The sequence below is a fragment of the Pelophylax lessonae genome (assembly GCF_965119305.1).
Source record: "Pelophylax lessonae genome assembly, chromosome: 4".
Classification (NCBI taxonomy): domain Eukaryota; kingdom Metazoa; phylum Chordata; class Amphibia; order Anura; family Ranidae; genus Pelophylax; species Pelophylax lessonae.
The window spans coordinates 203,298,417-203,315,067 of record NC_138771.1 but is presented as its reverse complement, the minus strand read 5'-3'; the positions used below and the strand labels follow the sequence as shown (position 1 = coordinate 203,315,067).

General features: G+C 43.0%; 1 protein-coding gene across 3 annotated transcripts in view; it reads right to left on the bottom strand.

Annotated features, from left to right (window-relative positions):
- Positions 1 to 16,651, bottom strand: part of GRAMD4 (GRAM domain containing 4) — a 396,610-nt gene that overhangs the window by 28,155 nt on the left and 351,804 nt on the right. For all 3 annotated transcript variants that reach the window (XM_082253353.1, XM_082253354.1, XM_082253355.1), the window contains 3 exons: positions 14,755 to 14,902; positions 5,703 to 5,796; positions 5,300 to 5,384 (listed from right to left, as the gene is read on the bottom strand). In XM_082253353.1, coding sequence (XP_082109479.1) covers positions 5,300 to 5,384; positions 5,703 to 5,796; positions 14,755 to 14,902 — 327 coding nt within the window. The remainder of the gene's footprint in view (positions 1 to 5,299; positions 5,385 to 5,702; positions 5,797 to 14,754; positions 14,903 to 16,651) is intronic.

Sequence of the window (16,651 nt, the reverse complement as noted above, 5' to 3'; positions counted from 1 at the left end):
GCCAACTCCTGACAGTACCCCTCTCCACCAGGGCGGGAGGGCTGTCGACCAATACGGACGCCGTGACTCCTGGTCCTTGGCGTTTCAGCGAGACGTTTAACTCGCAGGGTCAGTCCCTCCAGTGGGACTATGTCGCGGCCGACCCAGCGCGGAGCTATGGCCTGCACGCGCTCGTAGGCTGAACTGGGGTGACCACCAGATCTCAACATCCAGCCCGTCGCCCAGTTCAGCTTTCTTGCTTGAAGATCTCACAGGAACACTGAAGAAAAAAAGCTGTCTAATAAATCTTTTTAAGAAAAAAAATCCTGCCAGGACCGAAGATCCCAGCAAGGTATCTAGGTCCTTACTCCTGACTAGACAGAAAAAAACTGATTTGCTGTGGCAGAGAGAGGATATACCCTTGGGGACTGCCCCTAGGGTGTGTCCAGAGCATTTTATTTCCTGTCTAGTCCTACTCCTGTGGAGGGCAGCATAACCCGAAGGTGCTGAATCACCGAGGACTACGTCTGTCAATGAGCGATAGAGAAAAATTCTTTATAAAATCGGTGGTGGTACAATATAAGAGGAAAACAGTGGAATACTGCAAAAGCCGGGTGCTTGGAAGCCTTGCGGGACGCCTGAGTAGGTCCGCCCGCTCTCTACACGGAGCTTCTGGGTGTAGCTCGGCTTGCGTTCCACGTACCACAATGGCAACGAGGCTAAGTGCGGTCCCCACACACAGCTGCCATCATCCCAGATGGATCAAGGGAATACCCAAGAGCTAGCTAATGAGGATCCGCCAAAACTGCAAAGAAGACAATGAATACAGCAAACAAGCGGATATGATTATAACAAAGTTTAAAAATAAAGGCTACAAGGAAAAAAATTTGGTGGAAGAAAAAGAGAGAGTGAGAAATCTAAAGAGAGGACCTGCTTAAGGACAGAGTCAAAGAGAAAGGCGACTATGGAACTGCTTTCCTTACAAATTACCATAGGGGCTTCAAAACATTGGAAAGAATAATAAGAAACCACTGGCATATATTACTGCATGATAAAGTTTTCTCAAAAATCCTACCACCAAAGCCACAATTCATATACCGCAGGGCCCCAAATCTGAGAGATGTACTGGTACATAACGTACCAGACCCCCCAAAAAGAATTGACCACTTTTTTCGACATGAAAGGATTCTTCTCATGTGGAAAATGTAAATGCTCCAAAACCAGCAAAAGCAGAAAACGAAAAACAACCACCTTTACATCTAACTACAAACAAAAACAATACCCTATAAAGACATTAATTACATGTCAGAGTACACATGTCGTGTATCTACTTTCCTGCCCTTGTGGGCTACAATATGTGGGACGTACAACCCGAAAATTAACAACAAGAATCGGAGAACACATGAATAACATCACCAAGGGATTTAGAAAACACAGCGTATCACTCCACTTTAGACAAAAGCACAACAGGGATCCAGGCTTGCTCACATTCTGCAGCATTGATAAAATAGACAGAAACTGGAGGGGTACCAATATGAGGGTAGCAGTCTCAAGGAGAGAATCCAGCTGGATCTACGAATTGGGCCCCCTCCATCCACAGGGAATGAACATTGACTTTGATACCAACTGTTTCATCTCAAATTACTGAGGGATCTTTATAACACATGGTAGCCCAAATAAACCTCCAGCAATACTTACCCATACTGCCAAAATGACGATCTAACATAACAGAATAGGGACCAATAGGGTAACATTTTGTTAGCCCCCCCCATAATACGTTATGATCCTCAGTATACATTCCACAACTAGAGGGAAATTAGGTGAATATACACCCCGGCTAGTAGATAACAAGAAAAGGAAAAGGGTTCAATAATACACTGATGTGGGTTTTTAATTAACAATAAGACATGGCTCTAAAAAGACAAGCAATGGGTCAAAAGCAAGTAATTGTTTCCTAACAAATTTAATATCCATTATTGTATGGGCAAACTGCATAACCTAAAGTAGAACAAAATATGGGGTTAAATATAACATACTTTAGGACAATGTTATACATATAAATTATAAGCTATTGCACTCATTCCCAAGCATTGCACACATGCAATTTTTAATATATTCCCCATAAAGCTGGTAAGCTGACTTTATACTGCAAAGACTGGAAGGACTCCTAATATATTTTTTAGTATTTTTTATGATATTTTTCATGATAAACAAATACATTATAGGCAACTATAAGAAAGTTTTTTCTAGAATTTTATATATTTTTTACCACATTCCCCTATCAGCACCAAAGCTATTTATGTAACAAAATGCACTGTAAGGTATAAAAGTATGCACTAAGCACTGTCCCCTGGAAACAGTTTTAATAATTATCACTTATACACCAAAAGGTTTAGCCTGTTTTAAATATACATAGGTCATGCAAATGGCCATTTTGCACATCGAGTTACCAATTCCCTTTATTTAGTAATTCACATATATTTTAGGCACGGACGAAAAATATATAACACAAATTAGGACTCAACCGTACCATATGGGGCTTTCTTTAGATACAACAATAGGCACCGTGGAATAATAGACTAATCAACAGCGGGACATGCCTAATCAAAATACAGAATATTGCCATAACCATAACAACAAACAAATAGACCTGACGCTCCGTAAGCCAATCGGGAGCGAATTGGGGGTAGTCCAGCCCCCATTGAGGCAATCCAGAGTATGGGCGGTAGGGAGGAGCCTTCTACTTATAGTAGTGACGAGGAGACGTGCGCCCAACTTCCGAAGACGTCACACTTTGATGACGAAACGCGTCAAGTTGAACCGCACGTAGCCTCGTTCCCATTGTGGTACGTGGAACGCAAGCCGAGCTACACCCGGAAGCTCCGTGTAGAGATCGGGCGGACCTACACAGGCGTCCCACAAGGCTTCCAAGCACCCGGCTTTTTCAGTATTCCACTGTTTTTCTCTTATATTGTACCACCAACAATTTTATAAAGAATTTTTAATCATTATTGCACCTTTTTAAAATAAATTTGGATACCATTTTACTACACCATGAGGAGTGCGATATTTTTTTCTCAACATACCAACTAACAGATCCAGGACCACCCGAACACGGACGGCTGGGACCCCGCTGGACACTCACCACACAAGCGCATTTGACCCACTTGTCGTATGACATTGGGGGTCAACAACATCTGGTGAGTTTGAATTGCCTACCTTATGTACATAAGGCCACGGAGGGTGACACCACCATTGCACAGTTGATTTGAAAATATTGGCACTGAATTTAGAACAGTCACTGGGCTTCATTATTCTACCTTTGGAATACATGGACACTGCCTCTATGCACTAAGCACTTTCTTTTGAACTCTGGACTTTTTAATTAATTTTGGTCACTACTGCTATATGATTTTTAAGTGCGTATATCATTTTTTTCACAAGTGTCTATATCATCCTTGTTTGCACAACTAAAATAAGCACAGTCTATGCACTTTAATACTTAAGCACACGGGATTAGCGTGTGCATTTTTTCCGCTTATGACTGCAAAGTCTAATTAGGCACAGCATATACATATTATTGTTTGCAACTATTTTAATTAATTTATTTAACACATGAAAATAGTGTATAGGTGGCATCACAATCCCTATATGTAGGTATTTGCTGTAGGTGAAAACTTCTAATATCATACAAACACCCTCAGGGCGGTCTACAGCAGCAACCCTTAAGTCACAGGTAGACTTATTGCTGTCCATACCAATTTATGAGGTACCACCAATTTATATACCATTCCACCTAGTATTTTACCTACACCTTCTTTGCTCTAGGAGATGCGCTGTTGATGTAATATCCAATATTGCACAAAGTTCCCAGTTTTCTAACCCGAGGGGTTAATCACAGCAGCAATCCAATATCACATCGAATATAAAGTTTGGCGCAAGTGTTTTTCTCCTGTTTCCACATATACAAACTGTTGTAGTTCCTACACTGTTCACCTGAATTGGATGTAAATACCCTCAAATTAAAGCTGAAAGTTTGCAGTTAAAGCACATCTGGTTTGTTTAATTTCAAAATCATTGTGATGGTGTATAGAGCCAAAAAGATTAGAATTGTGTCGATGTCCCAATATTTATGGACCTGACTGTATATGTGCAAGATCTACATTATATGCCTTATTATAAAGGAACCTGAAAGCAAGATTACGGGGCAAAAAAGTGCATGTCTTTGAATAATTCAAAGTTATCAATTTCTCTATATGGACAGAAGCTTAAACCAAGCCTGAGAACATGGGTCTACTCCTCTGAGTGTAAAAAGAAAGATTAATAACATGTAACTGCTTCCAGTTTTAGCTTTTTTAATCACATATTGGCTTAGAGAGATGCTGATATACAGTAGGTGTAGATGTCAGGGGGGGGGGGGGGGGGGGGAGTAGTGACTCCCACTGTAACTTATGCGCCGCTTGATTTAGGAATCACTGCTGGGCGCACCAGCAAAATGCACCCTTCCTTAAACATAATTTTGGGTGTAGAACCCATCACCTGATTACCGCGTGTTTCCCACGAGGAAGGCAATCGTTCGCCTTCTCCTACTTTGCAAAACTGTTTGGATGAACATTACATTTTTTGTTTCTGTTACAATGTGACTTATACCCATTCATATCCATGATGCCTTTAAATTCCCTTAACTTTAAAAGGTAATCCTCTTTTGTTGGTCTGTTAGGCTCCATGTACACGGGACGCTGGAAATGGCCGTTTAGGAGCAGTTGGGCGTTTTTTTCAGAAGCCCCTGAACCCATCTACATTTTATCTTATCTGTCCATGTACACCAGGTCGTTTACAGTCATTTGCAGGCAGTTGCGTTCAGGGACTGTTTTTAGAACGCAATTATTTGCGTTCGAACGTGTGTTTCCCGGCGTTTCAAACGCACAAACGCGTCCTAACGCGTCCGAACGCGATGGCCCGCGTTTAGCGTTCGCGTTTTTCCATTTTAAAAGGGGAATAATTTTTTTTTACCTCTAGGAACGCTTCTAAACGCAAAAGCCCGCAAACGCCGCTAAACGTCCGCTAAACGCGGGTACAAACGTGACCGAACGGACGTTTCAAACGTCCTAAAAATTCCAGCATTCAGAGGGACTTTTAACAACGTCCCGTGTACATGGAGCCTAAGTATTTGGAATGTGGAATCATACGCTTACACCCCGAGATGTGGTAACTCTCTTTTTTATATATAAAACAAAGGCAGGCACATCAATTTGGGACTAACACAAAATAGCCAAGTAGTATTCCATATACCACTGTATTGAGGAACGATAATAAATACCTTCTGAATGTCCGTAATGTCTGTTAGTTTTATGATTTTGTTCTTCTTTGATGATCCAGATCTGGAACTTTCAAAGCATAAGTAGCTAAAATAAATAAATATATGTTAAACACTTTTTTAAACACCTATGACCGCTAATTTAGAAGAGCTAAAAATAGCTTCCTCATACCTAGCTATGCCAACATTTACTTAAGACGGCTTACTACCTTCAAGACATTTGGACAAATAGCTTAATCATGGCAGCAATTCTAAAAAACTAGATTAATGCAGTTACAACTTCTACTAAGCAGACATCCCATAACGTACAATACTTGTGTAATTATATACAGCACAAAGTTTTAATGGCAAGCATTACTTCACGATCTGTTCCCACTAGATTTGAGAGTGGAGAAGAAGCACTTACTTTTCAGTGACAAAAAGAACACCATTTCGAATGTAGTCAGTAGGCATTTTTTTGTCTCTGTTTATCAAGCAACAACGCCAGCCATTTTCACAAACTGTAAGTAAAAGATTTAATTACAGAAAAAGTTACAGCAGTTTATTGATTGAACACAAGGGTTCAACTTATCTTTACTAAGCACCAAGAATGCTGTAATCCACCAGAACTTCTAGTTCTATATACTGTAACTGTTCATTTGGATTACAAGTTTAAATATTGCAAGAATCCGCTTAGTCAGCATACTTTCATAACTAAGTGGTCTCCAATACCTTTCATTAATCAATTTAGTACTAGTCTAATACTCCCTTCAGTACCAGGCCATTTTCAGTGATGCAATTGTTTTGCTAACAATTACTCTGTCTCACAACACCATGCCCAAATGAGAAAAAAACTGCCAGAAAAGAATGGCCTGTTTATGAAAGCAGATACCCCTAGGTGATCTCATTTTTGCCACAATTTTTTGAAACTGAAGAAACATGCTAGTATTCAAGGGGTTAAAACCTGAATGTAACAAAAACAAGAACCAGCCATACAGCCTATGAGGAGCAAACAGTATTCACATCATCATCCTACCATCACTAGTTATAGATCCTGCCTAGTAACCAACCAGCATATAAAGAACAAAAAGAAAAAAGAGAAGTGTGCACTGTCGGAGGGAATACCCCTCCAGTAGTGCACAAAGTGGTTAACAAAAAGTCAAGGATCTAGGTGGCAAAGAGTAAAGTGCAAAGCTTTATTAGACTAAAATCTCAACCAGTGGGCTGTGTGAGCACACTGGTAAATTAAGCAATATAGGTCCAACACTAAAATGGACATAGAACATCAATTACCACATACTAGACAATACAAAAAAACAGACAGATAATTAGAATGATTGTGTCCAGACAAAACGGTGTATGTGCAACACTTGCACATAGCCCGTGTAAGACTCCATACTGCTGGTGATGGCAAAAAAATACTTTGCCTAGTCACCAGTAGGCCTTTTCAGCAGACAGTCCGTATTGAGCAATAGTCGCTGACTGGTGCGAAGCACATCTTCTGTAGTCAGATATGCAGTGTAGTTGATTGCTCAACGGATAGATACGTTGAATAAGTCGTTCATGGAGCAGCGCCACGAAGGAGAAAATAATCTAAGGAGGTTACCTTCGTTATTAGGTAGCATTCAGTTACTGTTGGACCTATATTGCTTTATTCACCAGTGTGCTCACATAGCCCACTGGTTGAGATTTTAGTTCAATAAAGCATTGCACTTTACTCATCGCCACCTCTATCCTTGCCTTTTTGGTAACCACTTTATGCACTACTGGAGGGGTATTCACTTCTCTTCCTTTTTGGGTTAAAACATGAAGCATGGTAATGGTGCACTAGATACGATAAAGGTAGAGGTCCAATGCAGAGTGAGGAGGAGGTGAATGGTTTAATATACAGGTTAGACATTAATCTGAAACGTGAAATAGCAAAAATTCCCAGCTCACTTTTTAGCCAGCCTACAACAAAACGATTTACCCTAACAGTTTACGTTATAAACAAAGGGTTTAGTTTGCATACATTTGATAATATATGCATAAGCAGCAGCAGCCACATCATGGCACTCCAGTGTACTGCAGTCCTAACTTTATAAGTTTGAGAGTCTCCAAAGCTGGAGCACATATATAATAAATGGATAGATTAAGGGCGGGCATGCATGGAGGGAGCCCACCCCCTCTTTAACCACTTTAGCTCTGGAAGGTTTACTCCCCTTCATGACCAGGCCATTTTTTGCAATACGGCACTGTGCTACTTTAACTGTCCTTTTTTTTTCTACAAATAGAGATTTCTTTTGGTAGTATTTGATCACATCTGCAGTTTTAATTTTTTGCGCTATAAAAAAAAAAAGAAACGAAAAAAAAATGTTTTACTTTCTGCTATAAAACATAACAAATAAAACAAATTTAAAACATTTCTTCACCAATTTAGGCCAATATGTATTCTGCTACATATTTTTGGTAAAAAAAAATCTCAACAAACATTAATTGGTTTGCACAAAAGTTAGTGTCTACAAGCTAAGGGATACATATTTTGGAAATTTTTTGTTTTTTACAAGTAATGGCGGCGACTTCTAGTGGGCCTGCGATTTTGCGGTGGACAAATCGGACACCTGACACTTTGGGGACCAGTGACACTAATACAGCAATCAGTGCCAAAAAATATGCACCATCACTGTACTGACACTGGCAGGGAAGAGGTTAACATCAGGGGCGATTAAAGGGTTAACGGTGTCCCTAGGGAGTGCTTGCTAACCGTGTGAGGGATGCTTGTACTGTGGGATGGCAGAGATCCATGTTCCTGCTTAGCAGAAACACAGGATCACAGCCTACCCTTGTCACAGAACAGCGATCTGCCTTGTTTATGTAGGCAGATCGCTGTTCTGCCTGTGTTCTGAATGATCAGCAGGTCCTGGCAGACATCGCTTCCACAGGACCCGCTGAGTCCAATCATAGCGGGAGCGGGATGCTGGAGGTGCGCCCTAGATCTGGAAATGCAAAGTCGCATACAGGTATGTGATTCTGCCCAGAGCGGCGGCCCTGCCGCAGTAAATGTACGTGGGGCGGTTGGCATCTGGTTAAAGGTATAGGGACGCACTTGACACCCAGAAAAAGCACAATGGCAGCTGAAGGTATCCCCGTGTGTGCCAGCAGCAATTCACCAATAGTAAGGGATGCAATGGATAGCTTTTCTGCTGGGTGTCCAGTGCATCTCTATACCTTTAAGGAGTTGTGGGCTCCCTCCAGGCATACCGGTCCTTAATCTGTTCATGATTATACATGAGCTACAACTTTGGAATCTCTCAAAATTATAGAGTTAGGACTGCAGTACACTGGGGTGCCATGACGTGGCCACTGCAGCTTATGCATATATTTACAAATGTGTGAAAACTAAACCCCCTGGTTTTAACGTAAACTGTTAGGGCTCTTTCACGCGGCTGCTACAATTTTTTATTCCACTGGGGCACTTTTTTTTTTTCCACCGCTGACATCCGATTTTGCATCCGTTCCGTTTTTTAAATGGAAGAAAAATAGGGTTCTGTTCCGTTTCAAAAAAGGGAACAGAACTGAAAGGACGAAAATCGGATGTCAGCGGATGGTCATTCGCTGACATCCGCAATCCCATTGACATGCATTTTGTCAGTTTTTCATCTGCAAAAAAATGGGATGAAATACGGACATACAGAGCGCCCGTGTGAAAGAGCCCATAGGGTCAATTTGGTTTGTTGCAGGCCGGCTGGTAAATAAGCTACCCTTTGTAGCAAGGAGCACATGGAAGGGGCGACGCTATAGCTTGGGGTGGTTGCCATTTGTTTGTACTGTAAAAATCTGAATCTGAAAGGGAGGCTGTGAAACTGATTATCTTCAGCAGCTGTTGCTTGTGATTTGGAACCAATGACATTAATGGTGCTGCAATTAGTCGTTACAGTGAACATATAGTACATAGCTGCTCCGATTGGCTCTGTACAGTGTCTATGAACCGTGCCATCTTGTTTATATTACACAAATATTGATCCTATGTGTACCGATTCACTCATCATTAAATGGTTCTTTCTAACTCCTTATGTGCCACCTATATGACCTAATGAGGTGTCTACTTTTAGAACAAAATAATTTTATTTTTTGCTCTTATCAGGAGGAGAGGACAGGGGAGACCCACAGTATGACTTTTATTATCTGTTGGATGCTGATGATTCTACTGCCAATATTAGCTCTGCAATAGAGCATTTTTTGGTTTAGGTCTTTTATACTGCGCTGTTTGTTTACTATTTTTATAGTGATGACAGGTCCTTCTTAAGTACAGCACAAAAGCAGATGAAGGTAGTAACTGGCTTGCCATATAGTAAACCCTATTTTTTTCTAAACTTATGCTGAAAAGTGCATGCGTCTGTGTAGTTTTACCTACAGCATGTGCAGCAAATTGCTTAATGTTACAAAATAAAAAGCATCGAGAAAAACTTGTTTATTAAAAAATGGATTTTTGTAAAATCTTACCGTAAAACCCTTTTCTCTTAGCTCATTGACAGACGTAGTCCTCGGTGATACACCACCTTCGGGTTATGTTGCCTCCACAGGAGCAGGACTAGACAGGAAATTAAAAAGCTCTGGCCACACCCTAGGGGCAGTCCCAGAGGGTATATCCTCTCTCTCTCTGCCTCAGCAAATCAGTTATGTGAAAAAGCACTCTTTAGAGATTTTAACCCAACTCAAAAACAGAGGGGCGGGGACTACGTCTGTCAATGAGCTAAGAGAAAAGGATTTTACGGTAAGATTTTACAAAAATCCATTTTTCTCTAGCGCTCATTGACAGACGTAGTCCTCGGTGATACACCACCTTCGGGACGTCCCAGAGCAGTATCACAAATGAGGGGTGGGAAAATGGAAATCAAATCCCAATCTAGAAGGCCCAACCGGTGCCAACTAGAAGTTTACAATGCTCATCCTTAATGATGAGACTCCACAAAAAAGAGAAAATTTTTTTTTTTTTTTTTTTTTCAAACAGAAAAAAACCCTCGAGGTAGACCACCGGTCTCCTCAAATTGCGGCCTGCAAAACCTTGCGGCCAAATGAGGCATCCGCCGATGCCGTCACATCAATTTTATAGAATTTTGTAAAGGTATGTACCGACGACCAGGTGGCCGCTTTACATACCTGGACCACTGACGCCTGATGGCGAAAGGCCCAGGAAGTACTGAGCGCTCGAGTGGAGTGCGCCCTAACAGGGAACGGAGGACTCTGACCCTTAATAGAATAAGCCTGTACCACCGTTTGTCTAATCCATTTGGCAATGGTCGCGGCAGATGCAGGCAAACCCTTTCTGGGGCCATCCGTGATCACAAAAAGTGAATCCGTCTTACGGAATGATTCCGTAGCTTTCAGGTATACCCTGATTGCCCGAACCACATCTAAGGAATGCAACGCATGTTCCCGATGATGCTTGGGCTGAGGACACAAGGAAGGTAGTACAATATCTTCATTCAGATGAAAATCTGAAACCACCTTAGGAAGAAAAGATGGCTTAGGATGAAGTACTACCTTATCCCTATGAATCACTAGGTATGGGGACTGGCATGATAATGCAGCCAGTTCTGACACCCTGCGAGCAGAAGTAATAGCCACCAAGAAGGCCACCTTCTGGGATAAAGTAAGCAAGGGAATCTCCCTGATGTTTTCAAAGGGAGGTTTCTGTAGAACCGACAAAACCAAATTAAGATCCCAGGGCGGTAAGGGCGCGCGGACTGGAGGAGCCAGGTGCCGCACCCCCTGGATGAAATTCCGCACCAAGGACTTGGTAGCTAAAGGTTTCTGAAAGAAGATTGCTAATGCTGAAACTTGACCCTTGATGGTGCTCAAGGCTAGCTTCTGCTCAACCCCTTGTTGCAAAAAGGCCAATATTCGAGTCACCGAATAGGTACGTGGAGGAAATCCTAAAGATTCGCACCACGCAATATAAGTCTTCCATGTGTGATAATAGACCTTGCTGGAAGTCGCTTTCCTTGCTTTAATAAGGGTAGGAATGACTGAAGTAGACAAACCTCTGTCCTTCAGTACTTGGGTCTCAATGGCCAGGCCATTAAACCCAGCGACTGTAAAGCATGATGGTAAATTGGTCCTTGAGACCACAGACACTCCCTGAGACGAAGTTCCCACGGAACGTCTGCGACTAGCATGTCCAAGTCGGCCAGGCCGGCTTGAGGAGGCCAGCCTAGAATTTCTAGGACCCCTGGCGCTGATAGAATCTGAACCAGGCGTCCCTAGAGGTATCTGGCCCCGACCATCCGAGAAAGTCTGGTCGTTTTCTGTTCCCACACATTTATCAGATACCTGATTGTTATCAGGAAGGGTGATCTTTTCTGGTTGAACCTCAGGGACCGAAGTCACCCGACTAGAGGCTACTTGGCCTATCTGGTCAACCAGATCCGATTCCTGTGAGGTATAGGGACTAATCTTAGGAAAAGGTAAAGGAAAAGATCTATTCAGGGAACGGTAACTACCGCTTCCTGTAGTACTTAAATGTTGGAAGGGAAGAATCGCACCGGTAGTAGTGGTTGAAGCTCGATCTAATGTCCTGAATACCGGTGAAAACGTCCCCCCACCCTGAAACCGGGTGGGGGCGCACCTTCAGGCTGTGTACTCCTTTGCTTCGGGTTTGGCTGGGTTGGTCCTCTGCTTGTCCGACCAGCCCTTCTTGAACCCTCCTGGAGGAGTCTTGCCTTTCCCGCTAGTACCAGCCGGGCGCCCTTTATGGGCGGTAAAGGAAGGTCCTCGCTTGTTGCGAGGTCCCTTAGCTTTAGCAGCCTGTGGCAAAAAAGTGCTCTTGCCCCCAGTGGCATCCTTGATGATTTCATCTAGGTTGGCCCCAAATAGACGATTCCCCTGAAAAGGGAGATTTGTCAAGGTCTTTTTGGAACCTAGGTCAGCTGACCAGCATCTTAACCACAGCACACGTCTGAGGATCACCGCTGACATAGATGCATGCCCTAATAAGGGATTAGTGTCCAAGGCTGCGTCACAGATAAACTGTAGCCCTTGTATAATCTGTTCCATCAAATCAGATGTCTCCTGGGGAATATCTTTTCCCCTAAGGTCTTGGCGTACCATTTTCGCCCATTCCGTAAGTGTCTGGGAAACTAGACCAATAACAATTACTGGTCTAAATGCTGACCCTATCAGAGAGAAGATGGTGCGGGACTCTGCTTCCATCTTTCGATCCACCGGATCCTTAAAGGACGAAGTGTCCTCCACTGGGATAACCGTGGCTTTATTCAGCCTGGAAATAGGTGGATCCACCACTGGTGGTACCGTCCATTTCTTAATGATGGATTCTTCAAACGGATAGCGTCTAGCAATACGCTTGGAAATAGTAAAGGTACGTTTAGAATGCTCCCATTCTCCTTTAATCTGATTACCGAAACATTTGGGTACAGGAAAAACCTTCACCGTTTTGATGGGCTTATTAGTACCAAAAGGAATCTCTGTTTCAGTTGCCTCTGCCGGTAAAGCCTCAATTTTTAAGGTTTCCTGCACTGCCACAACTAGTGCGTCCACCAATGCTTCTTCCTGAATTATAGCAGAAGAAGCGTCCTCCTCACTGTCTGAGGGGGCTTTACCTGGGATAACAGCCTTTGCAGAGGAACCTGCAACTGCAGTGACCATCTCTGAATCAGAGTCAGAGGTGTCAGATAGTATAGGGGTAGGCGGGGGTCGCTTCCTTGACCCCCGTCCCTGACAGGCCGCCTCCACCCGAGCCACCATAGACTCCAAAATTGCTGTAAATGACTCTACACTCTGTGCACCGGCGGGTCCCGTGGCCCCCTCGAGGGAAACAGGAGGGGGAATATGTGTGGCAGGGTCCATGATAATTCCAGTCACTTCCTGGATAATATAATTCAGAAATAAAAAAACTTTTTTTTTTTTTTTTTTTCAGACCCCCAGCGCCACAAAAAGCCCCTTAGTGTTACCTGCTAGGGATCCCTATCGATCAAGAGAGAGAGAGAGAGAGATAGACCCCCAGGCTCACCACTTGATGCTCAGAGTTTAACTGCAACAGGTTACAGCGCTGTCTTGACAAACAGGAAGTCTTTTGGCTGGCTGCCCAGGAAGAAAGGAGGCGGCTCCACCCCTCTGCACGCCTTCCGGTGCCTCCCCTAGCTCCACGAGGTGTTTGGATCACCTCAAACATGGCCGCCCCCATGCTGGAGACACGAGGCTACGCCAAAATGGCGGCTCGTGCGATCCAGCAAAAAAAATGGCGGCGGCCTGTACTGAATAGCGGTGTGCTGCAGGGCACACAACACTCTCTCTGCATGGGGATTTGGCGTGGTTGGCGGTACCGGCCCTGGCGGACCGCATGGCCATTCGGGAGGCCTGCTAATAGCTGGAGATCTGATTAGGAAGGCAGTCTACATGTCCGTGGCTTCTGACTGGTAGGTAGCTTATTCTTATCACCGTAAGATTCCCAGAATGCCACAGATTATAATCTTTTTAACATGTATACAATTAGATTGTTAGCTCCCAAACCAAGCCTCCTGGCTTTTTGCACATAAAATCACACTCAAAGTAGGAGGATCTGTGTCATTTATAGGATAGAGAGGGACTCTATCTTACCATACAGAGAGGGGCCCGCGTTCACCACAAGACCCGTCAGGGGAAAAGGGGGAACATACTACTCACCATACCGGAACCAGGCGGGCACCAACTCCTGACAGTACCCCTCTCCACCGGGGCGGGAGGGCTGTCGACCGATATGGACGCCGTGACTCATGGTCTTTGGCGTTTCAGCGAGACGTTTAACTCGCGGGGTCAGTACTTTAATGGGACTTTGTCGCGGCCGACCCAGTGCGGAGCTATGGCCTGCACGCGCTCGTAGGCTGAACTGGGGTGACCACCGGATCTCAACATCCAGCCCGTCGCCCAGTTCAGCTTTCTTGCTTGAAGATCTCACAGGAACACTGGAGAAAAAAAGCTGTCTAAAAAATCCTTTAAGAAAAAAATCTTGCCAGGACCTAAGATCCCAGCAAGGTATCTAGGTCCTTACTCCTAACTAGACAGAAAATAACTGATTTGCTGAGGCAGAGAGAGAGAGGATATACCCTCTGGGACTGCCCCTAGGGTGTGGCCAGAGCTTTTTAATTTCCTGTCTAGTCCTGCTCCTGTGGAGGCAACATAACCCGAAGGTGGTGTATCACCGAGGACTACGTCTGTCAATGAGCGCTAGAGAAAAGATCCTTTATAAATAAGCCTTGACAAAAAGGTCTCTGTACTGCTGGAATTTTTTTTGCTGCGTGTCCATTGAATGCACAATATTTTTTATGTTCTGTTGCTCACCCTAACAATCACAACCAACATGCACGACACCCATGTGAATTTTTTCTGTACCTGGACATACATGTTTTGCAAAACATCTTATTGCTAGATATTACTATTATACTAGTATGATTAGTACTTCCTTAGCATTCTGAATGTACAAAAACATCACCTAAATTCATTACCTGGCAATGGTCGCTCCGTTTCAGCTAAACTGAAGATCTCATGAAAACTGCCCTTTTTTGTACTATGATATCGCCCTCCCTCTTCATCACGGCTTACTCCCTGTGGAGCTCCTGTGGATACATTACTTCTAGAAGACACGGTTTGTATCTGAAAGGAAGCACAAAATATTTATCTTGGTTTCATATTTTATGTACATTTAGGGCCAGTTCACACCACATGCAGTCCAGTGCGTTTTTAAACAGCATCAAAAGGGCATGGAAAGTAGGTAAAATGGATCCCAAGGCATAATTCACAGCTGTGTAGTACATTCCAGTGCAGTCAACAAAAGAACTTGATGCATTCTTTCTGCATGAAATGCATCTGGAATGTGGAAAAATGCATCACAAACGGAACACATTAAGGTAAAACAAACAAAAAGAAAAGAAAAAACTTTGGCATTTAAAGGAAAAAAAAAAAAAAGAAGGAAAACCGCATTGGAAAGCATTGAAAACGCATAAAAAACGCACCGGAATGCATCAAACACGTGCATGCAGCATAGGATCTGGATAACAAAATCGTAGTGTGAACCGGCTCTTAAATTTAAACACAATTTGAAAAATAAAAAAGCAGCAGGTTTCAGTATGGAATAGCAAAACCAAGGCTTCAGATGTAGAATTGATCAAAGAATTTTGTACATTTTAGACTGGCTAAATCTGGTGGTGATTTGTAAATAAAGCTTGACTTGCAGCAGAGGGACCCCGCCCACATTGCAGGATCACCTCCATTGGAGTGAATCAAATTAATCACCAGCAAAGTTTATTTTCGGGTTATACAAGCCTCTAGACGCCTTCGTGATCAGAATAAACCAGTTTTCTAAAGCTCATCGAAATGGTGTAAGGCCCCATACATTATTTATCTGGTACCCAAACATTTATTTTATACAAGTAAATAATATAAATTTGCATGTGAGCTAGGGAGCTAAGATTGTAAGCTCCTTGAGGGCAAGGACCGATGTGAATGTACACATATAGAGAGCTGCATAAAACTGTTGACACTATATAAATGCTTATTTTATATATTTGCTGCAGACTTACAACTGATGTGACATCTATATCATCTAGGCACAACACTATTCTTATCCTTTGATGAAACTTTATTATCAAAAGGAAATGTGACAAATCAAACTAATAAGCATTTTTATAACTGTAATATAAGCCAAGATTCACCAGCTTGATGTGATCTTTTAAGAGAACTATGGTACACACTCTGTATCTCAACATCCATAAAGCATTACACCAAGTAACTGTGTGTGGTCACTTCTTCACCTCACTATGTCACAACCACTTAAGAGTGAATATGGATTTTTCCTACAGCTTACCTGTAAAATCCATTTCTTGGAGTACATCACGGGACACAGCCATATTGATTACTATATGGGTTATATGCCACCTATAGGTGAATGGACACTGGTAACAAGACAGGAAGTCCCCCCTCCATGTAACCTCTCTCATACAGGAACCTCAATTTTGTAGCAGGCAATAAACATCCCAGACAAGAGGGGAGGGACCACTGTGTCCCAGGATATACTTCTAGAAATGGATTTTACAGGTAAGCTGTAGGAAAAATACATATTTCTTTATCATAATCAAGCGACACAGAGCAACCATATTCATTACTATATGGGACGTCCCAAAGCAATGCACTTGAGGGGAGGGGGGACGTCATAAAATACCGCCATCAGACCACAGAAGATCTACATATCTGCCTGCAGAACACTGCGGCCAAATGCAGACTCCCAACATCAACTTGATAGAATCTAGTGAATGTATGCACTGACGACCAGGTTGCAGCTTTGCAAATCGGAGCCATAGAAACTTGATGGCAAATTCCCAGGAGGCACCTACTCTTCTGGTAGAG